Consider the following 26877-nt stretch of genomic DNA (forward strand, 5'->3'; position numbering starts at 1 on the left):
GCATGGTGTAATGGGAGTCAAAATTTAATTTTCTCTTGAATTCTCATCACCTGCCTTGCCACACTCTTCCTTAGCATATCCTAATGAGTTCGTAGTGCTTGCTGGGGCATGGATGAAACTCCCAATTAAAATGAAGCAAATATTACAAATATAGGCTTATTGGATAAAGCATGGGTCGGGGGTCAGGACGTCATGGGTTCTAATCCCAGCTCCGCCATTTATCTGCTGGGTGACCCTGGGCAAGTCACTTCACTTCCCTGTGCTTCAGTGACATCATCTGTAACATGGTGAATGAGACTGTGAGCCTCACGTGGGACAGGGACTGTGTCCAACCCGATTTGCTTGTATCCACCCCAGCGCTTAGTATGGTGTCTGGCACATAGTAAACGCTTAACAAATACCACAGTTATTATTGTTATTATTATCATTATCATTATTAATGTTATTCTACAATATACCAAATTCTGCCTAGAGACCTCAACATCTGATTCTGTGCCTCTCCCACTAGAGTGAAATAATAATAATAATAATAATGATGGCATTTATTAAGCACTTACTATGTGCAAAGCAGTGTTCTAAGCACTGGGGTAGAGACACAGTAATCAAGTTGTCCCACGTGGGGCTCACAGACTTAATCCCCATTTTACAGATGAGGTAACTGAGGCACAGAGAAGTTGAGTGACTTGCCCAAAGTCACACAGCTGACAAGTGGCGGAGCTGGGATTTGAACCCGTGACCTCTGACTCCAAAGCCCAGGCTCTTTCCACTGAGCCACGCTGCTTCATCCAGGTTAACGGGGACCATGTTTTGATTCTACGTCTTGAGTGCTTAGTACAGTGCATTATATTCTGTTGGTTTTCTAAAAGTATTGTTACTACTGCTACTATTCATTCATTCATTCATTCAATTGTATTTATTGAGCACTTACCATGTGCGGAACACTGTACTAAGCGCTTGGGAAGTACAAGTCGGCGACATACAGAGACGGTCCCTACCCAACAACGGGCTCACAGTCTAGAAGGGGAAGGCAGACAACAAAACAAAACATGTGGACAGGTGTCAAGTCATCAGAATAAATAGAAATAAAGCTAGATGCACATCATTAACAAAATAAATAGAATAGTAAATATGTACAAAAGAATATTAAATATGTACTATTACTCCTTTGCCCCCAAATTGATATTCATCCAATGAATATGCCCATTTTTGAGATGCTTTTGGTGGACGGTACTTACAAGTGACCTAAACCTTGGATTCTATAGGAGCCACCTCAACTGAGTCTTTTTCTATAGTGAGTGAAATAGCCGATTGTTTCCCAAAGTAGCATGCCAAGGTCAGCAGGAACTTTTCTATTCTGTGTCGAGAAAATGAACAGAAACTGGAATATTCACGTCCGATTCCAAAGTAAATTAGAGATCGAACAATCCAAATAGCATCAATTCACATATCTGAGCACCCTGCCACTGATGGAAAGCAAAAGTAGAAATGGACTCTGCGCTCAAGGAGCTTACATTTTCAGGAGCTTGAAACAATCAACCAATGATATTTATTGAGTGCTTATTATTCATTCATTCAATCGTATTTATTGAGCACTTACTGTGTGCAGAGCACTGTACTAAGCGCTTGGGAAGTACAAGTTGGCAACTTATAGAGACGGTCCCTACCCAACAATGGGCTCTGCAGAGCACTGAACTAAGCAGTTGGGAGAGTACAACACGACAATGTAACAGACTCATTCCCAGCCCACAGTGAGCTTACAGTCTTTAAACGTGATCTAACTTGCTGCTATATTAACCACGTGCCCCTTCTGATGAATAACAATTCCCAGAACTAATCCTAGACATATTACTGCCACTGACTAGCTTTCTTGGTTAGGAGTGGATTCCTTAATGTCCAATAGCACAGAATGTGCAGCAACCCATGTTCCCCCATTTGGTTTGAATGCGTGTTATTCAGAAAAAGGTTAAAGACCGTGGAATCAAACTGAAGCCTGGAGCTTTAATATTACTCCCTTGATGAAAATGCAATATCATTGGAAATAATGTCTTTGAAACTGGGAAACATGCCAGACTTGGGTGAGGTGGAGATATGTTGGATATAGATACAATGGGAAGCAGCGTGGCTTAGTGGCAAGAAGAACTTGTGAGTCAATGGACGTGGGTTCTAATTCTGACTTGGCCACTTGTCTGCTGTGTGACCTTGGGTAAGCCACTTAATTCTCTGTGCCTGAGTTACCTCATCTTTGAAATGAGGATTGAGACTGTGAGTCACACGTGGGACAACCTGATTAGCTTGTATTCATTCATTTGATCGTATTTATTGAGTGCTTACTGTGTGCAGAGCACTGTACTAAGCACTTGTATCTACCCCAGTGCTCAGAACAGTGCTTGGCATATACTAAGCGCTTAACAAATACCATAATTATTATTATTATGATTACTGTCTCAGATGGGCCTTGCTCAGATTTAGCTAAGGTTTCACTGAGGAAGAGTTAGGAACTAAACTAAACCAGGGGTTGGGTTCTAGGTGGCTGAATCATGAGGCCTAGGGGCTGGAAAAGTCCTGAAAAGGTCATCGATCAATCAGTCAATAGTATTTATTGAGAGCTTACTGTGCACAAAGTACATCCTAAGTGCTTGGAAGAGCACAATATAACAGAGTTGATAGACACATTCTCTGCCCACAAGGAGCTTGTAAATTATTTATTCACGTTAATGTCTGTCTCTCCCTCTAAACCATAAGCTCATTATGGACAGGTAACATGTCTGCTATTTCTGTTTTAGTGTTCTCTCCCAAGAGCTAAGTACATTGCTGTGTACATAGTAATTACTCAATAAATATGGTTGATCGATTGAGGAGACAGACATTAATAAGAATAAATGAATTACAGATATGCACATAAGCACTGAGGGCTGAGGATGGGGTGAATGAAAGGTACAAATCCCCAGTGCAAGGGCAGCAAGGAGAGTCTGGCCCTTTGCCAACACGTAAGGCCATATTTAACCCAGCCCAAAAGGAGCAAAACCTCTGTTATTCACCTACCAGAATCCTTTACCTTTCTAATGGCGGGTCCCAGTGAGAGCTTTATTTAAAAGCTTGCCTGCCGCTATTAAAACCGTCCTTGTTTTCTTTTCTTGTCGGCAGAGCTTCATTTGCCAAGTCAGAAAATATAGGACCAAAAGAACCTGATTTATAAAGAAAATGTCCCCAAGCCTTCACTTCTTAGGGAGCACATCAGAGAACTGGCACTATTAGCTTAATGGCATCTCCTTAAATCTAAGGATCCCTTTTAAATTTGCACAAAACCCAAAATTCAGTTTCTGAGATTAATCAAGCCTTTTCTTCTTCCCATAAATATTGATCACTAGGAGGGGAAGGAAGAAGAAAGACTTTGAAGTACAATATTTCAAAGAGGAAAGCCCTTTTTTGCATATCTGATTAACTTCACTCACTAATGGCCACTTTGACAACTATAAGACATTTGATCTCATAATAAAGGAGCTGGTTGGAGACTGGTCTGAACCATATATTGTGATAGCCACACACGCATGCCAAATATTTGTGCATGTAGACAAAAAAGGCTATTCCCCTACAATAATGCTTATTGGAGCAACATATCCAGTATAGGCATGGATAGATGTCTCCTATAAGGTAATTATGAAACAGAAAAGTATATGGAACAAATTCACTTACTATGAAACTGGAATCAGCCAGAGTCTCCCTTTGAATTTTCATAAGCATCCTCAATCACAGTCAAGCACTGACTTCCTTACTACTATCCTCCCCTAACAGTGGGTTTCTTGCTTATGAATATAATTTGAATTATTCCAACATGAGGCTGGTGTTGGACAGACTCTCCATGAACAGTTTCTTACTCCAGTTAATGGATTATTTCACCGGGGAGGACTATTATGCATGAGGAAAGTTCCATCCATTAAATTTTAAAGCCTGGAAAGCAATACTTCGAAACAGAAAACCTGCACAGAGCTTTGCCCTATAAGAAACCTGAATTTTGTCTGAGCTGTGCAACTGTTTTCATTACTTCTTCAAATAAAAGTATGCAGTTACCATTGTTGGTAGCTTAAGAGAATCAAGAAGTGTGTCTCAAGGTTCCATGGAGTGTCATGCTAAAATAGTATTGTATTTACATATGATGAACACCTCCCTCTTCCACCCTTTCCCTCTCTCAATAATAATAATAATAATAAATAATAATTGTAGTATTTGTTAAGTGCTTACTATGTGTCAGGCACTGTGCTAAGCACTAGGGTAGATACAAGGTTGGACACAATCTCTATCCCACTTGGGGCTCACAATCTTAATCTCCTTCCCTCCCAACCCCTGCTCTCCCCATATCCTTTTCTTCCTCTTCCTCTCATATTCTCTCTCTCTCTCTCCCTCCCTCCCTCTCTCTCATCTGCTATATTATGGTTAGTGCTCCCAATTGTTTTGTTTGATTGGTTGATTGATTTTTATGTTATTCTTAATTACTTGCATGTACTAAGCACTTGGGTAGATACAAGCTAATCATCATCATCATCAATCATATTTATTGAGCGCTTACTGTGTGCAGAGCACTGTACTAAGCGCTTGGGAAGTACAAATTGGACACGGCCCATGTCCCACACGGGGCTCACAGCTTTAATTCCCATTTGGCAGATGAGATATCTGAGGCACAGAGTAGTTAAGTGACTTGCCAAGGTTCCATAAATATAGAATGTTAAGCACAAGAGCACTAGGATGGAAGTATAATTTCTCATAGAAAAAACTGTAACAAATATTAACAAATACAAAACACTTGTATTGTTAACAATGTTAACAATGTTAACAATTTGTTAACATTAACAAATACAAAATACTCCTTCAATTGTCTCAAACCATATGAATATATTAAACACAGTATTAATGTATGGAATATAGTTACATTTTGTGTGATCCTGTAAGAAATATGTATTCTGTGTGCAGGACACTGTACTAAGCACTTGAGTAAGTCCTAAAATGTAAAAAGACATGATTTTTGCCCTTAAGGAGCTTACAGTCTAGCACGGGGAGACGGGCTAAAATAATTGGTCTTTGGTGTTTCTTGAAATTTTGGAATGTAAGTGGCTACTAGGTAGGCTTATGTCTTTTGTGTTTTTTTAGGTCCAGGAAAAAGTGTCTGTGTCTTGTGTTTCCGTCTTAGTTTTCCCAGTGCTCATTAAAGTACATTGCACCCAGGAAGTGCTCAATAAATATCGTGGCCATGATGATGACAACGACAACTGCTACTACTACACCGATGACCTAATTCCCAGTCTCTGGTGCAAGGCTTTACAAGGGTGTATTTCAATCAGATTCATTTTTTTCCAACTTCTTTCTGACTCTCTCTCTCTCTGACCAAGAAGATATTCTACCTCTCTTTCTGTATTTAATTCTTCCGCAACAGGTCTGGGCTTTGCTACTCCCAGGGTTCAGCTTACATCTGCAAGTGATTAGATAAAATGTTGTCCTTAAGTCTGTGTCTGAGAACTTATCCATTCCATCCGTAGAGTGCCTGTGTGTGGCACATTAAAAAATAATGATGTAAATTTGGCCTGAGGTCACATAAAGAAAAAACCAGATAATTCCCTTGGAAATCATTTCTCATTCAATCCTTATTGGCCTCCACACTTCTTTAGAAAAGGTAAGGTTATTTACATGCTGCATTTTGAAGCTCACTCTAATACTTGCAGTCATAATGCATAATGCATAGATTTGATATCAAATATGAGTTCACTATGTAGCTGACTTTCGAAATTCATCCATGAGAGCAGGGATAGGTCTATATTAGGGGCAAAAGTAATACCTTCCCAGTCTTCTGACTTTACTTAGTGTTCAAGTAACAGGAAACATCACGATGAGGGGAAATATGGAAATGGGGAACATAGAGAGCAACATGGCCTGATGGGCTGGGAATCAGAAGGACCTGCGTTCTAATCCTGGCTCCGCCACTTGTCTGTTACGTATTCTTGTGGAAGTCACTTAACTTCCCTGGGCCTCAGTTACCTCATCTGTAAAATGGGGAGCACCATGTGGGACATGGACTGTGTCTAACCTGATTAGCTTCTGTCTCTCCTAGAACTTAGTTCAGGGCCTGGCACTTAGTGAGCAACTAACAAATACTATAAAAAATTTGTGTTCTCATTCACCTAATCAACCTTGCCTCTAAGCTGTTTTATGAACTCTGGCAACATCCCTCTAACCTCCTTACCCCAGTTTACCTATTGAGAATTGGCAATTGCAATGGCACCTTCAAAATAAGCAGGTTCCTCTAGGGTTAGGGTGACTGCTAATGAGGGTTTCTTAGGGACAGGTCTCACAGCCGTTTGGCCTAAGGTCCCAAAGGAGACACTCCCACTTTTACTTTTCCACAAGTTGCTGTCCTTTTGTGGCTTTACAAAGAGGAAGATCAGATGGAACAATGTGATTCCAGTGGTAAGGGTATCAAGCCCACAGGATGGAAATTGTAATTTAGTTTTGCCACCGGGAATAATTTCAGGCATCTAACCCTGGGCATGGCACAGAATGATCTAGTAGAAAGAGCAGAGGTCTGGCAATCAGAGGAGTGTGAGCTCCAGGGAACGTCTCCCAACTCTGTTATATTGTACTTCCCCAAGTATAGTCCATAGTAAAGTGGAGAAGCAGCGTGTTTCAGTGGAAAGAGCACGGGCTTTGGAGTTAGAGGTCATGGGTTCAAATCCCGGCTCCACCAAGTGTCAGCTGTGTGACTTTAGGCAAAACATTTAACTTCTCTGTGCCTCAGTTACCTTGTCTGTAAAATGGAGATTAAAACTTTGAACCCCCCGTGGGACAACCTGATCACCTTGTAACCTCCCCAGCACTTACAGCAGTGCTTTGCTCATAGTAAGCACTTTATAAATACCATCATCATCATTGTTATTATTATTATTAAGTGCCAGTAAATACCACTGACTGGTTCTAATTCCGGCTCTGCCACTGGCCTGCTGTGTGACCCTGGTCAACATTCCTCTTCTATAAAACAGGGATAACATACCCTCTCTCCTTACCTTTCATATTGTGAGGGTTATGTGGGACAGCATTGTATTCAATATGATCAGCTTGTATATACCCTGGGGATGGCATAGTGCTTGGCACAGAGTATGTGCTCGATAAGCATGTACCATAACTAATGTATAATGGGTCTTCTCAAGATGAACCTAGGAGTGTCTTGAAAGATAGTAAAAGGAAATCCATGGGTGTTCCCTTTTATTTAATGGCACTGATGTTATCAGACTTATTTTCACCTTAAAGAAAGGGGTCGTGATAATAATACTTTTCCCAAGATGGCAGGGCTGAAAAATGTTTAATTGGGCTTGTGGGGAGAGGGCTGGGCTGTCTGTGGAATTGCTTCCTTGCTTACTTGGGTGGGCTGGTGATCCTATACTCCCCTTTAACTTCACAGACTGTATCCTGGGGACTTCCATGAAGCTACCGAGTTGCACGGGGTGGAGGAAATAGATCATCAGTCCATCAGGAAGAATTGCTGACTTCAGGATTTCTAGCCTGAGTTTGCAACTTCCTAATGTTTGTTGGATCTGCCCGGTTTAATCATCACACACAACCACTACTCATGTACATACATGCTCAGACACACACACTCACATACACCCACGTATTTAGGGTTTGGTGATTGGTTGAATATGGAGGTTGAATGAAAAAGTTGAATCATGGTTAATGCCAAGTTGGTGGCCTTATAATAATAATAATAATGATATTTATTAAGCGCTTAGTCATCATCATCATCATCATCATCATCAATCGTATTTATTGAGCGCTTACTATGTGCAGAGCACTGTACTAAGCGCTTGGGAAGTACAAATTGGCAACATATAGAGACAGTCCCTACCCAACAGTGGGCTCACAGTCTAAAAGGGGGAGACAGAGACAAAACCAAACATAATAACAAAATAAAATAGAATAAATATGTAGAAATAAATAAATAAATAGAGTAAAAAAATATGTACAAACATATATACATATATACAGGTGCTGTGGGGAAGGGAGGGAGGTAAGATGGGGGGATGGAGAGGGGGATGAGGGGGAGAGGAAGGAAGGGGCTCAGTCTGGGAAGGCCTCCTGGAGGAGGGGAGCTCTCAGCAGGGCCTTGAAGGGAGTATGTGCAAAGCACTGTTCTAAGCGCTGGGGAGTTTACAAGGTGACAGGTTGTCCCATGGGGGGCTCACAGTCATCATCCCCATTTTACAAATGAGGCAACTGAGGCACAGAGAAGTTAAGTGACTTGTCCAAAGTCACACAGCTGACAAGTGGTGGAGCTGGGATGTGAACCAATGACCTCTGACTCCAAAGCCCATGCTCTTTCCACTGAGCCAGGCTGCTTCCCCACCCTGCTTATGAGACAGGGAGGGGGAAGTAGTTTCTACAGTGATGGGAAAGTCATGGGGAGGATAGAGCTTGGGTGGTAAAACGAGGAATCCTATTTTGGAAATGTTAAATTTGAGATATCGGTTTGACATCCAAGTCCGGAAGGCAGTAGGACATTTGAGATCGGACAGAATTTGGGGATCATCTGGGTGGAGGTGGGAGTTGCAGATGAAAGAGAGAGTAGACAGGAATCCACACCTGAGCCTTGAAGGATTGAGCAGTGAGTCACAGCTGAAGAGTGGGAGGCAGAGAAATAGCTTCTAAGCAGTACTAGTTAGAGCGCAGGATACACGAATAGTGGATAGAACATGGGCCTGGGAGACAGAAGGTCTTTGGTTCTATTCCCATCTCTGCCTCTTGTCTGCTGTGTGACCTTGGGCAAGTCACTTCACTTCTCTGGGCCTCAGTTGCCTCATCTGTAAAATAGGGATTGAGACTGTGAGCCCCACCTGGGACAGGGACTGTGTTCAACTCATTCATTCATTTATTCATTCAATCGTATTTATTGAATACTTACTGTGTGCATAGCACTGTACTAAGCGCTCGGGAAGTACAAGTCGGTAACATATAGAGATGGTCCCTACCCAACAGCGGGCTCACAGTCTAGAAGGGGGGAGACCGACAACAAAGCAAAACATGTAGACAGGTGTCAAAATAGTCAGAACAAATAGCGTTAAAGCTATATGCACATTCAATCAATCATATTCAATAGTATTTATTGAGCGCTGACTGTGTGCAGAGCACTGTACTAAGCTCTTGGGAAGTACAAGTTGGCAACATATAGAGATGGTCCCTACCCAACAGTGGGCTCACAGTCTAACAAAATAGTAAATATGTACAAGTAAAATAAATAGAGAAATATGTATGAATATATATACAGTTGCTGTGGAGAGGAGAAGGAGGTAGGGCGGAGGGGGATGGGAAGGAGGAGAGGAAAAAGGGGGCTCAGTGTGGGAAGGCTTCCTGGAGGAGGTGAGCTCTCAGTAGGGCTTTGAAGGGAGGAAGAGAGCTAGCTTGGCGGATGTGTGGAGGGACAGCATTCCAGGCCACGGAAAGGATGTGGGCTGGGGGTCGACAGCGGGACAGGTGAGAATGATTTGCTTATATCCACCCCAGCATTTAGTACAGTGTCAGGCACATAGTAAGTGCTTAAACAAATACCATCAGCTTCATTTTATCCATATCACTGCCAGCCACCTCAGCTGTGACTACTTCTGAGCTGCTCCTTGTTTGCTTAGAGCAAGAAAGGAGGCACTTGGAGTCAACCATATTTACTGATTTCTTACTGACTGTGAAGTCCTTGGAAAAGTACAACAGAAGCAAAACACGTTCCCTCTCCGCCAAGGGCTTAGAATCTAATGGGGAAGATGAGGACCCCCAGCATTTCCTGGATCTGCCCCTTCCTTTCCCCACCCAAACAGCTTGACCACTTTAGTATAAATTTGGGTCACAGGTGAAGATAGATGATTGTATCAGGTTGGCCTCTTTGCCAGTTTCTCCCTTCTCCAACCTAAACCGCATTTTGCTGTGAGGATTGTCTTCCTGAAGTGTCTTTCAGCATAAGACTCTCTTCCTCAGAACTTTCCCTGAATCTAGTATCCTTCCTCAACAAAGGAAAATTCTTCACAGTTAGCTTTAAAATTCTCCATCAACTCACCCCACTTCATATAATTGTTCTTTCCACCTATTACATCCCACCCCTCTCTCTTTTGTTCCTCCCAAACTTACATTCTAGCTGTCCATGTTCTTGACTTTCTCCCTCAATCCCCTTGATAAAGCTGTTCCTCTGATTTGAACTCCCTCCCGCACAAATCAGACCACAGTCCTCCCCATATTCAAAGCCTTTCTTACAGCCCACCTTCTCCAGCAAGGCTTTTCAGGTTGATTCCCAGCATCCCAAACCATAAACCCCACCAGTCAAATCTATCAGTTATGAATTTACTTATGGTACTTGTTAATTATGGTATTTATCGAACATTTGCTGTGTGCCAAACACCGTACTAAGCACTTGGGTAGATTCGGAAAATCAGGTTTGACGTAGTCCCGGTCCCACATGGGGCTCAGAGTCTAAACTGGGGGGAATAGGATTTAATCCCCATTTTAAAATTGAGGTAACTGAAGCACAGAGAAGTTAAGTGACTTACTTAAGGTCAAACAGTAAGCAAGTGGTGGAGCTGGGTTTAGTGCTCTTTCCCCTAGACCATGGTACTTCTCATAATAATAATGATGATGGCATTTGTTAAGTGCTTACTATATGCAAAGCACTGTTCTAAGTGCTGGTGAAGAAACAAGGTGATCAGGTTGTCCCACATGGGACTCACAGTCTTAATCCCCATTTTACAAATGAGGCAGCTGAGACCCAGAGAAGTTAAGTGATTTGCCCAAAGTCACACAGCTGACAATTGGCAGAGCTGAGATTTGAACCCATGATCTCTGACTCCCAAGCTAATGCTCTTTCCACTGAGCCACGCAGCTACTCATGAACTTGTACTCTTCAAAGCTCTTCTACTCTCCCCACTCCAATTCAATCAATTAATGATTTTTAATCAATTGTATTTATTGAGCACTTACTGTGTGCAAAGCATTGTATTAAAGCTTTTGGGTGAGTACAATATAACAGAGTTGGTGCATTCCCTGCCAACAAGAAGCTTACAGTCTAGAAAGGGAGACAGAAATTAATATGCATAAATTATGGCTATGTACAGAAATATTGTGGGGCTGAGGGAGGGGTCAATAGAGGATATGAATCCATGTTCAAGGGTGAGGCAGAGGGAAAAGAAGTAGAGGAAATGAGGGCTTAGTTAGGGAAACCCTCTTGGATGAGTTGTGATTTTATTAAGGCTTTGAAGGTGGGGAAGATGATGGTCTGTTGTATATGAAGGGAGAGTGAATTTCAGGCCAGAGGCAGGAAGTGGAGGAGAGATTGGTAGCAAGATAAATGAGCTTACGATAGAGAGAATAGATTGGTGCTAAAGGATTGAAGCTAGAATTCTGGATTGTTGTAGGAAATCAGCATAGTGAGATAGGATGGGGCAAAGTGATCGAGTGCTTTAATGCTGCTGGTAAGGAGTTTCCATTTGATGTGGAGGTGGATGGCAACCGAAAGAAGTTCTTGAGGAGTGGGGAAACATGAACTGAACAGTTTTCTAGAAAAATGATCCAGTCAGCAGAGTGATGTATGGTCTAGAGTGGGGAGAGACAAGTGGCAGGGAGGTCAGCAAGGAGGCTAATGCAGTTGTCAAGGCAGAATAGGGTATGTGCTTGAACTAATGTGGCAGCAATTTGGATAGAGAGAAAAGAACGGATTTCAGCAGTGTTCTGGAGGTTGAACCAACAGGATTTGGTTATCGGTTGAATGAGAGAGAGAAGTAGAGGCTCATAACAAGGATACAGGTTTGTGAGACAGGGAGGGTGGTGGTCCCATCTAGAATAATGGGAACGTCACTGAGAAAGACAGGACTGTTGTGGGAAGGTGAGGATTTCTGTTTTAGACATGTTAAGTTTGAATTTTCAATGGGACATACAGGTAGAGATATTCTGAAGGTAGGAGGAAATACAAGATTGCAGAGAAGGCTAGATCAGGCTTGAAGATGTAGATTTGGCAATCATCCACATAAATATGGTAATTAAAGCAATAGGAGTGAATGAGTTCCCCGAGGGAGTGGGTGTAAATGGAGAACGAAAGAGGACCCAAAACTGAGCCCTGAGGGACTCCTTTAGCTAAGGGGTGGGAGGCAGGAGAGGAGCCTGAAAAAGAGATTTAGAATGAGCAGCCAGAGAGAGAGGAGGAGAACCGTTTCAGTGAAGCCTGGATAATGTTTCCACTAGAAGGCCGTGGTTCGCTGGGTCAAAGGCAGCTGAGAAGTCTAGGAGGATTAAGATAGAGTAGAGGCTGTGGGATTTGGAAAAAAACAAATCACTGGTATCGTTGGGGAGGGTAGTTTCTGTGGGGTGAAGGGGATGGATGTCAGGTTGGGTAGAGTCAAGGAGAGAAGTGGAGAGGAAGTGGAGTCTGCAGATGTAGTCCACTCACTGAAGGAGTTTGAGGAGGAATTGAGAGCTTACTATGTACTAACTGCTTGGGAGAGTACAGACGGTAAAGTCGATAGACAAAGAACTTACAGACTAGAGGGAGAGGCAGAGAAATAGTGTGGCTCAGTGGAAAGAGCATCAGCTTTGGAGTCAGAGGTCATGGGTTCAAATCCAGGCTCCACCAATTGTCAGCTGTGTGACTTTGGGCAAGTCACTTAACTGTGCCTCAGTTACCTCATCTGTAAAATGAGGATGAAGACTGTGAGCCCCCCATGGGACAACCTGATCACCTTGTAACCTCCTCATTGCTTAGAACAGTACTTTGCACATAGTAAGCACTTAATAAATGCCATTATTATTATTATAGATATTAAAATAAATTAATTAAATTAATAATTAAATAAAAATAAAATAAAATAATTAAAATAAATTAGAGGTAGAAGAAGCAGAGAGTGCAAGGAGTGTACCTAAGTACCTAAGTGCTGAGGGGTTGGTGTGAAGTGAATATCTAGTGATTAAAGGGTTCGACTCAAAGCGTGGATGCTTTCTTTCTCCTCGCCACTGTCCCATCAATTTCATGCATTCAGACCAGGCTTTTCCAGAAAGAACTTGAGATCCCACTGTACCCTGACAGTAGTTTCTATTGGCAGTCAACCTAAGAAAAAAATAATCACTGATAGGAAATGCCTAACCTAACCTCATTATATAATATCATACACCTGGGAGATGGTCAATAAACACGAATGGTGATCATGATGATATATTGCATTTAGAGCAGTGACAAGGATTCCCTAGCAGGCCTCAACACAGCTTCTGCCCCAGTTTCCAGGATTCTCTTCTTACATGGAAACTTTCTTCTGCCGTTCTAAAAGCCCTTCACAAATATACTTAGAGGATGCTCCCTGAAGAATGGGCCGGTGACCTCTTCGTAGGGCGAATGATGGATGTTGAGATACTCTCATTTGAAATGACCTTCTTGCTGTGGGCCAACCTCAGCCTGCAAGGCCCAATTGTGAGTCAGATAATGGCACCTTATGTAAATATTATTACTGACTTTCAGAGTGATGTGGCAGAGGTTCCAACAGAAATGAAGGCCCTTGACAGGGAGCGGCATACCTAGAGTAATTCAGGAGGTTGTCACCATGGCCTGCTGAAAGTCTGGACACACGAACCCACGTTTATGTTTTCTCGACACCTGACCCAGCTGACAGGCAGGAAATCAATAGGACTTCGAACGGTGTCTCGGCAGCCTCTGTTGCGAGAGAAGTCACACTGATAATGTGTTTTCTTTCAGGACAGTGTGGAACTGATTACAGCCCTGCTGCACAGTGGAGCGGACGTTCAACAAGTGGGATACGGTGCCTTAACCGCTCTCCATATCGCGACCATAGCTGGTCACCCTAAGGTAAGTTCTCCATTGGGGAAAACCATTTCATCTGGTGCGTTGCTGCTGAGCCCTGTCAGATTATTTACATCATCCTCAGTCTCCTGCTGTTTGCCCCTGTTCTCCTGTGTCTCCTTTGGAGGGCAGGGCACTGTGGAGGCAAATTAAACCTAAATGAGCATTCTGGAGGTGGGAGAATAGCCTAACTGGCAAATAAAATGTGGTATGCCCAGGAACTAGAAGTCTGTTGCTAATTTCTGCCCGTTTTTCCTCCCATACCATTAATAAATGTAGTATTTGTTAAACTCTTACTATGTGCCAGGCACTGTACTTAACACTTCTCTGCAGTGTTAAGCCACAGCTTGGCTCAGTGGAAAGAGCATGGGCTTTGGAGTCAGAGGACATGGGTTCAAATCCCGACTCAGCTGTGTGACTTTGGGCGAGTCACTTAACTTCTCTGTGCCTCAGTTACCTCATCTGTAAAATGGGGATTAAGACTGTGAGAACCCCATGGGACAACCTGATCACCTTGTAACCTGAACAGTGCTTTGCATATAGTAAGCACTTAATAAATGCCATCATCATTATTATTAGATTATCTCCTTCGGGAAGTCCACATAAATTTTCCTGCCACACCCCTGGGTGGAGACTCCAAAGAGTGGAGCTTCCACTAGGCACAGTTTCCAAGGGTTCTGGGTTTGAATATAATTGAAATATTCTGCTCTCCTCTGCAGCTAGAATTGTGAGCCCCAAGTGGTACGGGGACTGGTCCAAACTGATCATCTTGTATCTATCCCAGCGTTTAGTACAGTGCCTGGCACATAGGAAGCACTTAACAAATATTACTATCATTATCAGTAATAATGATGACTGGTGATTTGGACACTATTTTGTTTCCCCTGCCTTCCACTGGGGGCCAGTTTCCCTTTCCACTGGCAGCCAGTTGAATTGGTCAGTGTAGTCCAAATGCCCTGTATAATTTACTCCCTTAGTATGACTTTAAGCATTTTGATAAATCCTAGATTGTGAGTAAACCCAGGAAAAAATTAACGAAAACTCAGCCCAGATGTCCCTTTCTATGGTTAACGGTAGTTGATGACTGGTGTCTGATGGACCACGGACACCCAGATAGCTTTTCCCCTATCACTGGCACTCCCATTTGACTCCCTGTTTCTGCTCTTCTGTGCCCACGCTGGCTCCAAAACCACATCCACTATCTTCTTCCCTTCTTCTATATTCTAATGGGAAGCCCATTCTGCTCCCATGATGACTCAGATTCTTCAGTGGGAATTCCACCTGGGCTTCAATCTTCCTTCACATTTCCTCCAAGAGGCCCTCACCAACTGCACCCTCATCTCCCCTAGTCCCTCTTCATTTTGCATCACATTGCACTTGGCTCTTACCCTTTAAGCACATGCTATTCACCCTACCCTCAGCCCCAGAGCCTTTATGTACATTTCCATTGCCCTATCTTCTCCCCTGACTTTCCCATCACTCTAGACAGTGCCACCATCCTCCCTGTCTCACAAGCCAATAACTTTGGTATGACCCTCGATTCCTATCTCTCATTTACCCCACATATACATTATGTCACCAAATCCTATCCGTTCAGCCTCCTCAACATTGCTGAAATCCACCCTTTCCTCCCCATCTGACTTCCATCCCGTTCCATTCCACCGTTGGCCGGCTGGGTCAGCTTGGTCAAGTCACATAACCTCTGGATGCCTAGGTTTCTTCACCTGTACCAGTGATTGATTAAGAAGTCGATATTACAATAAGCTCCTTAAGGGAAGGGATTGTGTCTACCCGCCCTATTGTTCTCTCCAAAGCATTTAGAACAGAGCTCTGCGCACGTAAGACTTCAATGAATGCCACTGTTTGACAGATTGAATGATAAAGTTGTTTTTTTGTTGTTGGCTTTTTTTATTTTTAGGGGCTGGGGGGTTCCAGGGAAAGGCTGATACTGGTAAGGATTATTGCAGGCCCTAGAGGGAGGGTGGAGGAAGAGAGCAGTGGGATAGGATTTTTCTGTTGTGTTGCAGGAAGAGTTCTTGCTCTTGTGGGTCTTTCCAGAGGGTGGGAAGGGATTCTCAGAAGGCCTGTGGGGCAGACAGGTTTACCAAGCTACTATTCTTTCAGTCAATGGTATTTATTGAGCTTGTACTATGTGCAGAACACTGTGCTAGACTCCAGGAGGCCTTCCCAGACTGAGCCCCTTCCTTCCTCTCCCCCTCGTCCCCCTCTCCATCCCCCCATCTTACCTCCTTCCCTTCCCCACAGCACCTGTATATGTGTATATATGTTGGTACATATTTATTACTGTATTTATTTATTTATTTATTTTACTTGTACATATCTATTCTATTTATTTTGTTAGTATGTTTGGTTTTGTTCTCTGTCTCCCCCCTTTTAGACTGTGAGCCCACCGTTGGGTAGGGACTGTCTCTATATGTTGCCAACTAGTACTTCCCAAGCACTTAGTACAGTGTTCTGCACACAGTAAGCGCTCAATAAGCACGATTGATTGATTGATTGATTGGGAGAAAACAACAGTTAGTGGACTTGGTCCCTGCCCTTAAGGAACTGACATTCTTGCAGGGAAGACAGATGCTAAAGTAAATTTCAGATAGTAAAATGGAAAAAAGGTACATGTGTGCACGAGTTAGTACTTACATAAGGTATGTGAAGCAATGTGGACTAATAATAAAAATTGTAGTATTCATTCATTCATTCATTCAATCATATTCATTGAGCACTTACTGTGTGCAGAGCACTGTACTAAGCTCTTAGTACAAATCAGCAACATATACAGACGGTCTCTACCCAACAATGGGCTCATTCATTCATTCAATCATATTTATTGAGCGCTTACTGTGTGCAGAGCACTGTACTAAGCGCTTGGGAAGTACAATTTGGCAACATATAGAGAAGGTCCCTACCCAACAGTGGGCTCACAGTCTAGACTCATGGTCTAGAAGGGGGAGACAGACAACAAAACAAAGCAGGTATTAATCTTAACTATGTGCCAAATACTGTACTAAATACTGGAGTAGATACAACATAAGCAGTCTCTGTCCTACTTGGGGATCAGTGTCTAAGTAGGAAGGAGAATAGGTACTGAGTCCTGATTTTACAGATGAGGAAACTGAGGCACAGAGAAGTAAAGGTAAGAGCTTGGTACTGGAAGTCAGGAAACTTGGATTCTAATTCTAGTTCCAATGCTGACTAGCTGGGTCACCTTGACCCAGTCACGGAATCTAAGTGTACCTCAGTTTCTTCATCTGTAGAGTTGGGATAAGATAAGATTGTGAGCGCCATGTAGCCCAGGGACTATGTTCAATCTGAGTATCTTGTGTATATCTCATCACTTAGGACAGTGGTCGGCATGTAGTAAGTGCTTAAAAAATGTTGATAATAATTATGACAAGTAATGTACCACTCTCAGTCTTGACTCTTCTACTATAGGCCTCCATGACAGTTTCTACTCCAGGACCCACATAGCTCTGCTTTCAGCTCCCTCAAACCTGGGTTGGTTCGTGCTCAGCTCCCCTCCTTCTGTCTCCTGCCCCTTCCCCGGGACAGAGATTGTGTTTCAGAACAAATCGTTGGACTTTCTCACCTCTGTCAGCCCTACATTTAGTTCTCTGCTACCCAAATAAACCCAGGCTCAACCTCCCTGGCACTTGCTGGCTTCTCTCACTGGTCTCTGTCACTTGGAAGGGTTCAATGTCCCAACCTGGAGTGAAGAGACCCCTTCTTCCTGTCCCTCTCTCTGCCCGACCTTGCCTGTGACCCCCCCTACAAGCTCTGTGGGCTCTCTACTGTACATAATATTGATAATAATAATAATAATAATGGCATTTATTAAGTGCTTACAATCAATCAATTGTATTTATTGAGCGCTTACTGTGTGCAGAGCACTGTACTAAGCACTTGGGAAGTACAAGTTGGCAACATATAGAGACAGTCCCTACCCAACAGTGGGCTCACAGTCTAGAAGCTATGTGCAAAGCACTGTTCTAAGCTCTGGGGAGGTTACAAGGTGATCAGGTTGTCCCACAGGGGGCTCACAGTCTTAATCCCCATTTTACAGATGAGGGAATTGAGGCACAGAGAAGTAAAGTAACTTGCCCAAAGTCACACAGCTGACAACTGGTGGAGCCGGGATTTGAACCCATGACCTCTGACTCCAAAGCCTGGGCTCTTTCCACTGAGCCACGCTGCTTCTCATTCATTCATTCAGTCATATTTATTGAGCACTTACTGTGTGCAGAGCACTGTACTAAGTGCTTGGAAAGTACAATTCAGCAACAAATAGAGACAGTCCCTCTCCACAGTAGGCTCACAGTCCAGAATACTCTACCCTTGGATGGGACAGTTGGACTTGTTATTCTACAATGTGACCCATTTCATACAGAGATTTCTATTTGAAAAGTACATTGCCATCATCTTATTATTCAATGGACAAATACATTTTTTGTCTTAGGAGGTTATGTTTGACCATTAAATGACGATGAGGCTGACAGCTCCATAAATCCTATAGTCACATTTATAGCAGTTTAAAAACATTGCCGGAATTAAACATTTCAGGATGTGTGTACCCTCCTCTTCGGACAGTTTTTACGCATTTTATTTATATGCAAGTTTTTAAATGTTCCTTCTAGACACTGCTTTGTGGTCATTGTTCTTCCTTTCCACGTTGTGCTTGAAAAGGCAGGGCAGGTGGGTGGAATGACCAGTGATTTGCTTGCGAATAGTTTACCTTCAGGTTTGACTGATGTTTCTGTTTGACTTCCTATTCTAGAAACTAATTCACACTTCCACTTGGGAAACTTACTCATTTTACTGTGTAGCAGGAATGGAGAGGGGCTGGAAATGGAATTGAGGTGCGAGAGAGGAAGGGAGGTTGTATTTGCTGTGAGAAGGAACTGGGGGAGAAAAGGGAGGGCTGGGGAATGTGCACGGAAAGTTTCCAAGAAGCCAATGCTACCTTATGGACAGGGATCCTCCTGTTTGGCGAGTTTCCCCAATATTGACCATTTGTTTTACAAAATGGCTATTCCTTTTCCTGAGTGGACTTAGTTTTGGCACTGCTGGAGAAGATGGGGTGAGGTGGGGACACTGAGGCAGGGTGGGGTTCTCCCTACAGTCAGAACAGGGATGGGGACAAACAGTGGGATGTTTTCATTTCCTGGAGGATTGGCTTGCAGCAGGGAAGGTGGGCAAAAGCCACCTGGTCTCTCAGTCAGTCAGTCATATTTTATTTATTTCTATTGATGTCTGTCTCCACTCCTCTAGACTGTGAGCTCACTGTGGGCAGGGAATGCAGAGAAGCAGCATGGCTTAGTGGAAAGAGCCCGGGCTTGGGAGTCAGAGGTCATGGGTTCTAATCCAGGCACCACCATTTACCAGCTGTGTGACTTTGGGCAAGGCACTTAACTTCTCTGTGCTCAGTTACCTCATCTGTAAAATGGGGACGAAGACTGTGAGCCACAAGTGGGACAACCTGATTACCTTGTATCTACCCCAGCGTTTAGAACAGTGCTTGGCACATAGTAAGAGATTAACAAATACCGTCATCATCATCACTGTTTAATGTTGTATTGCACTTTCCCAAGACATAGTGCAATGTTCCCATCATCATCATCACTGTTTAATGTTGTATTGTACTTTCCCAAGACACAGTGCAATGTTCTGCAAACAGTAAGCGATTAATAAATACGATTGATTGAATGAATGAATGAGAGGTCAGTGCTGAGATAGATGACACAGAGGTACGGTGATTAAGTTGGTTCTAGAGGAGTGAATTGCACAGGCTATGTTATAGTAGAAGAGTAGTGAGGTGTGAGAAAGCAGGGGCAAGGTGATTGAGTGCTTTAACACAGATTGTAAGGAATTTCTGTTAGATGTGGTGGTGGATGGCAACCACCGGAGGTTTTTGAGGAATGGGGAAACATGGATTAAATGTTTCTGTAGGAAAACGATCCGGGCATTAGAGTGAAGTATGGACTGCAGTGAAGTATCAAGTAGGGAGAGACAGGAGGCTGGGAGGTCAGCAAGGAGGCTCATACAGTAATCAAGGTGGGATAGGATAAGTGATTGGATTAACGTGGTAGCAGCTTGGATGGAGAGGAAAGGATGGATTTTTAGCTATGCCGTTGAAGTTGAATAGATGGGACTGAATGATAGATTATGTGCATTTATTGAGAGGGAAGTCAAGAATAATGCCAACGTTACAGGTGTGTAAGGCAGGAAGGATGGTGGTGCTGGGAAAGTCAGGAGAAGGACCGGGTTTATGTGGGAAGACAAGGAGTTCTGTTTCAGACAAATTAAGTTTGAGGTGAAGGCAGGACATCCAAATTGAGATGTCTTGAAGGCAGGAGGAAAGGTGAGACTGCAGAGAGGGAGAGAGATCAGGGCTGGAGTTTAGATTTGGGAATCATCAGTATAGAGGTGGTAGTTCATTCATTCATTCAATTGTATTTATTGAGCGCTTACTGTGTGCAGAGCACTATACTAAGTGCTTGGGAAGTACAAATTGGCGACATATAGAGATGGTCCATACCCAACAACAGGCTCACAGTCTAGAAGGGGGAATAATAATAATAATGATGGCATTTATTAAGCGCTTACTATGTGCAAATCATTGTTCTAAGCACTAGGGAGGTTACAAGGTGATCAGGTTGTCCCACGGGGGGCTCACAGTCTTAATCCCCATTTTACAGATGAGGTAACTGAGGCCCAGAGAAGTGAAGTGACTTGCCCAAAGTCACACAGCTGACAATTGGCGGAGCCGGGGTTTGAACCCATGACCTCTGACTCCAAAGACCGGGCTCTTTCCACTGAGCCATGCTGTTGAAGTGATATGAATCAATGAGTTCTCCAAAGAATTGGGTGTCGACGGAAAATAGAAGGGAACCGAGAATTGAACCTTGAGGGGCCCACACAGATGATAGGGGATGGGAGGAAGCAGAGACTGAGAATGAGCGGCCAGAGAGCTAGGAGGAAAACCAGGAGAGGCCAGTGTCAGTGAATCAATCAATCAATCGTATTTATTGAGCGCTTACTGTGTGCAGAGCACTGTACTAAGCGCTTGAAGTGAAGCCGAGGTTAGATAATGTTTCCAGGAGAAGGGGGTGGTAGAAAGTGTCAAAAGCAGCTGAGATGTCAAGGAGGATTTGATTGGAGTAGAGGTTGTTGAATTTGGCAAGAAGGAGATCATTTGTGACCTCTGAGAGGGCTGTTTCTGTGGAGTGAAGGGGATGGAAACCAGATGGGAGGGATAAAAGAAAGTATTGGAGGAGTGGAACTTGAGGCAGCAGGTATAGACAACTCATTCAACGTGTCCAGAGAGGAATGGTAGGAGGGATATGGGCGATAACTGGAAGTAGCCGTGTATCTACCCCAGAGCTAAGAACATTGCCTGACATATAGTAAGTGCTGCTTTGCACAAAGTAAGCGCTCAGTAAATGCGATTGAATGAAATGTCATTAAAAAAAACCCGAGCTCGCAGTCTGTAGGGTGTGTATGTGTGTGCGTACATGCTGAGGAAATGGTGGGGACTGTAAAAGCCCAATTACTGCTTTTACAGAGAAGCAGCGTGGCTCACTGGACAAGAGCCCGGGCTTTGGAGTCAGAGGTCATGGGTTCAAATCCCGACTCCGCCAATTGTCAGCTGTGTGACTTTGGGCAAGTCACTTAACTTCTCTGTGCCTCAGTTACCTCATCTGTAAAATCGGGAGGAAGACTGTGAGCCCCACGTGGGACAACCTTATCACCTTGTATCCTCTCCCGCATTCAGAACAGTGCTTTGCACATAGTAAGGGCTAAATAAATGCCATTATTATTATTATTATCATTATTATTATTATTATTATTATTATTATTATTATTACTGCTAAGTGTTTCCTGCTTGCCTCTGTGGAGAGACTAGCAGTCCACAGTTCCTCAAACATAAGATCACAAAATGGTCCATCCATCCATTCTTCCATCCAGAGAAGCACCATGGCTCGGGTGGAAAGAGTCAGGCTTGGAAGCCAGAGGTCGTGAGCTCTAATCCCTGCTCCGCCATTTGTCAGCTGTGTGACTTTGGGCCAGTCACTTAACTTCTCTGTGCCTCAGTTACCTCATCTGTAAAATGGGGATTAAGAATGTGAGCCCCACGTGGGACAACCTCATTACCTTGTAACCTCCTTGTAACCTCCCCAGCACTTAGAACAGTGCATTGCACATAGTAAGTGCTTAATAAATGCTATTATTATTATTATTATTATTACTATTGTATCAACCCTAGTGCTTAGAACAGTGCTTGGCACATAGTAAGTGCTTAATAATAATAATAATAATAATAATAATAATGGCATTTATTAAGCACTTACTATGTGCAAAGCACTGTTCTAAGTGCTGGGGAGGTTACAAAGTGATCAGGTTGTCCCACGGGGGGCTCACCATCTTAATCCCCAGTTTACAGATGAGGGAACTGAGGCACAGAGAAGTTAAGTGACTTGCCCAAAGTCACACTGCTGACAACTGGCACAGCTGGGATTCAAACCCATGACCTCTGTCTCCAAAGCCCGTGCTCTTTCCAGAGCCACGCTGCCATCATCATCATCAACATCATCATCCCAAGAATCAGTTTCCAATAGCAACACTACAGATTATGTAGAGGGAACACCCGTTGGCTGTCCTTTTCAATTTAGCTGAAGTCGAAACTCCTCCGGATTGACTTGATTTCTTCCCATTTCTCCCAGTCTTACATGGTTGCTCTCTCTACCCACTACCGCCCAGCTTTGCTCCTCCCAATCTAACCTTTTTTTATTGTACCTCATTCTCAAAGTCTCCTGCCTCCCTCCCCTCACTCACACTGTCCCCCAGCTTGTTATTCCCTCCTACCCCTCAGCAGACAGATCACAGCCCTCCCCACATTCATATCCCTCCTAAAATCCCAACTCCTCCAACACATCTCTCCCAATAAATTCTCTAGAATCCAACTCGTACAGTCAATCCCTAGCATTAATCCTCTGGAATGTAAACTGCATGAGGTCATAGAGTCTCTCTACTTACTTTATTGTCCTCTTCCAAGTGCTCAGCGCCACGCTCAGCACAAACAGCTCAATAATGATTGATTGATTGATTGATTGCTTACAGAGCCCTGTACTGAGTGCTTGGAAGAGTATACTAGAATTGTCTCGTCTTATACCATCGGGTCGTTTCCGCTCTCCATCTGCAATCGTTCCGATAGTGTATACATAGAGTTTTCTTGGTAAAAATACGGAAGCAGTTTGCCATTCCTGCCTTCCGCGCAGTAAACGTGAGTCTCCGCCCTCAACTCTCTCCCACGCCGCTTCTGCCCGGCACAGGGGAGTTTTGACTCGTAGCCGATTGCCTGCCACTCGCTAGCCACTGGCCAAGCTAGGAATGGGATGGGTAGGCCTCTGCTTGACTCTTCCTTCTTTAGCCGAGACTGGAAGAGGACTGGAAACTCTCCAGGTGCGACCCTGAGAGGGATATACTAGAATTATCAGACGTATTCCCTGTCCTCAAGGATTTTACAATCCTGTAGTGGGGAGAGGAAACTGAATAGATCACTGATAGGAAGAAGTGATAGAGTTTATGAGTGTTCAGAGCTATTTTTTTTCAGTGGCATATATGAAGTAATAATAATAATGGCATTTATTAAGCGCTTACTATGTGCCAAGCACTGTTCTAAGCACTGGGGAGGTTACAAGGTGATCAGGTTGTCCCACGGGGGGCTAACAGTCTTCATCCCCATTATACAGATGAGGTAACTGAGGCACAGCGGAGCGAAGGGACCTGCCCAAAGTCACACAGCTGACAATTGGTGGAGCCAGGATTTGGGCCAAGCACTGTGCTAAACCCTGGGGTAGATAAAAGCTAATGAGATCAGGCACCATCTCTGTCCCTCAAAGGGGATTATAGTCAGAGAGAGCGGGAGAAAAGGCATTTTATCCTCATCTTACAGATGAGGAAACCGAGGCACAGAGAAATTAAGTAACTTGCCCGAGGTCACACAGCAGACAAGTAGCAGATCTAATAATGTTGGTATTTGTTAAGCGCTTACTATGTGCAAAGCACTGTTCTAAGCGCTGGGGGGAATGCAAGGAGATGAGGTTGTCCCACGGGGGGCTCACAGTCTTAATCCCCATTTTACAGATGAGGGAACTGAGGCACAGAGAAGTGAAGTGACTTGCCCAAGGTCACACAGCAGACATGTGGGGGAGGTGGGATTCGAATCCATGACATGTGACTCCCAAGCCCGTGCTCTTTCCACTGAGCCACGCTGCTTCGGGACTAGAATTCAAGTTTCCTGACAGCCCAGCGCAGGTTCTTTCTACTACTGCGCTCTGCACACAATAAACGCTCAGTAAATATGATTAACCGACTCACTGACTACTAGGCCAGACTGCCTCCCAGAATGACTGAAATGGCCATCTGTAGCTCAGAGGTGTCTGTGTTTATTCATTTATAATAATGATAACGGCAATTATTATGGTATTTTTAAATGATCCCTACATATCATGCCCTGGGATCGATACGAGATAATCAGGTGGGACATAGCCATTTGGATCACTTAGTTATTCATTTTAATTATTCATTTTATTCATTTTAATTTCTCTAGTTGTAAATATTTTCACATCTGTAGCCTCCATTAGACTGCAGTAAGATGTGTGGTCAGGAAATGTGTCAGTTCTCTGTTTTGCATTTCCCAAGCATTTAGTACAGCACACAGTACTAAAGTAGCCATTCGGATACTTTGCTTTTCATTTTAATTATTCATTTTATTCATTTTAATTTCTCCAGTTGTAAATATTTTCATGTCTGTCGCCTCCATTAGACTACAATAAGATTTGTGTGGTCAGGAAATGTGTCAATTCTCTGTTTTGCATTTCCTAATCATTTAGTACAGTGCACTGCATAGAGTGGGAACTCGAAAAATACCGTTATGCTTACTACGACTACTACTCCGACCTCCTGTGAGTGGACATACCATCTCGCATCCCTAATTTTCCCTGCAAGAATCCAACAGGAGGCTACCCTCAGTTAAATCTTCCTGGGTAATCTTCAACAATTGGGGAAAGATGAGTTTCCATGCATTTGTCTGGAATCTAGCGTCTTTATGGTTCAGTGGATGCCCCCTAATCCTGGTATTGTGGGATTTGGGGTTCATCCATTCCTTGCCACCTTATCCCTTTGCAAAAGCTTCAGTTTGACCCCAGGGGCTAGAGGCCGATGGACATTTTACTCCAATAAATCCATCCTAAAATATCACCTTCCCCATGTTTATACAAACAGTAAAATGCCTTAAGCAAAAGGGGCACAGTATGTGGGATAATCATCATCATCATCATCAGCTGCACAGTTTAGTGGGATGAGCCCAGGACTGGGATTCAGAAGAACCGAGTTCAAGTCCCAGCTCTGCCCCTGGCCTGCCGTGTGACCTTGGGAAAGTCATTTAACCTCTCTGTGCTTCAGTTTCCTCCTCTGTAAAATGAGGATTAAGATAAAATGTTAGACAGGGACTGTGTTCAATCTCATAACCTTTATATAGTAATAATGATGGCATTGGTTAAGTGCTTACTATGTGCAAAGCACTGTTCTAAGCACTGGGGAGGATACAAGGTTATCAGATTGTTTCACATGGGGCTCACAGTCTTAATCCCCATTTTACAGATGAGGGCCCAGAGAAGTTAACTGACTTGCCCAGAGTCACACAGCTGACAATTGGCGGAGCTGGAATTTGAACCCACGACTTCTGACTCTCAAGCCCATGCTCTTTCCACTGAGCCATGCTACTTCTCTTTATATCTACTTTATAAGTGCTCCCCAAGCACTTAGCAGCTAGTAATAAATATGGTAATTGTAGTATTTGCTAAGCGATTCAATTCAATCATATTTAGTGAGAGCTTACTGTGTGCAGAGCACCGTACCAAGTGCTTGAAAGTACAAAATAGCAATAAAGGGAGACAATCCCTGCCCACAGCAGACTTACAGTCTAGAAGAATATAGTCTAGAGTCCGTATCAAGCACTGTACCAAGTGCTGGGGTCAATACAAAGAAATTGGGTTGGACACAGTCCCTGACCCATATGGGGCTCACAATCGTAATCCTCATTTTATAGATGAGGTAACTGAGGCCCAGAGAACTGAAGTGACTTGCTCAAGGTCACAGGCAGGCAAGTGGTGGAACGGGGGTCAGAATCTAGGTCCTTCTATTTCCCAGGCCCAGGCTCTACTCATTAGGCCACACTGCTTTGCTTATTAAATGCCATAATGATATTCAACATCATTTACAATGTGCCCAGACCCTTGGAGAATACCCAGAGAAGCAGCATGGCATAATGGAAAGATCATCCACCTAGGTTCTAATTCCAGCTTTGAACATTGCTTGCTGTTTGACCTTAGGCAAGTCATTTAACTTCTCTGTGCCTCTATTTCCTCAACTGTAAAATGGGGATTAAATACTCCCTCCTTCTTGGACCCTGAGCCCCATGTGGGAGAGGGATTGTGTCCAACCGAATTAACTTACATCTTCCTCAGTGCTGAGAGCAGCATTTGACACATAGTACTTAACAAATACCATTTAAAAACCCCTAAAAGCCCACAAAAGAAGTTAAAGACGCAAAGCGAAGCTTTGAATGCAGCTGACAGTCCACTGGGGACAGAACTGCAGAGGGTCAGTAACAAAGAAGGTAGGCTATCAATGTTCTTTCCATCTGATCTTCAAATTTCTGATTTGGGGTTTTCAAATCTCTTCCAAAGATTGACATTCTGAACATACAGGATAATCCCTCAAAAGGATTTGTTCCTTTATTCTCTATCATGACAATTCTTCTCTTGGAAATATTTCCATCTCCCCAAAGTGCTGACCAGACTTGATGTAATTACACAGACCAAGCCCCTATTGTCCTAACCATAGTTTCTTCTCCCACTTTCATCTCCTCCCTTCCTGGAGAATGAGCTACCTTTTATGCGCTGTCTTTCAGAATCTGTGCCCACCTATCTCTGGGAAACAATAACTGA

The 26877-nt window shown here is 43.4% G+C and overlaps 1 protein-coding gene and 1 non-coding gene across 2 annotated transcripts in view; one reads left to right on the forward strand and one right to left on the reverse strand.

Annotated features, from left to right (window-relative positions):
• LOC119926741 (serine/threonine-protein kinase TNNI3K) overlaps positions 1–26877 on the forward strand; it is a 413409-nt gene that overhangs the window by 29080 nt on the left and 357452 nt on the right. The window contains exon 5 of the mRNA XM_038745086.1: positions 13748–13858. Coding sequence (XP_038601014.1) covers positions 13748–13858 — 111 coding nt within the window. The remainder of the gene's footprint in view (positions 1–13747; positions 13859–26877) is intronic.
• On the reverse strand, positions 23207–23344 carry LOC119927486. The gene has a single exon (XR_005450483.1). It is a non-coding gene; the product is annotated as a small nucleolar RNA SNORA7 (small nucleolar RNA).

Source organism: Tachyglossus aculeatus, chromosome 4, assembly GCF_015852505.1.
Source record: "Tachyglossus aculeatus isolate mTacAcu1 chromosome 4, mTacAcu1.pri, whole genome shotgun sequence".
Taxonomy (NCBI): Eukaryota; Metazoa; Chordata; class Mammalia; order Monotremata; family Tachyglossidae; genus Tachyglossus; species Tachyglossus aculeatus.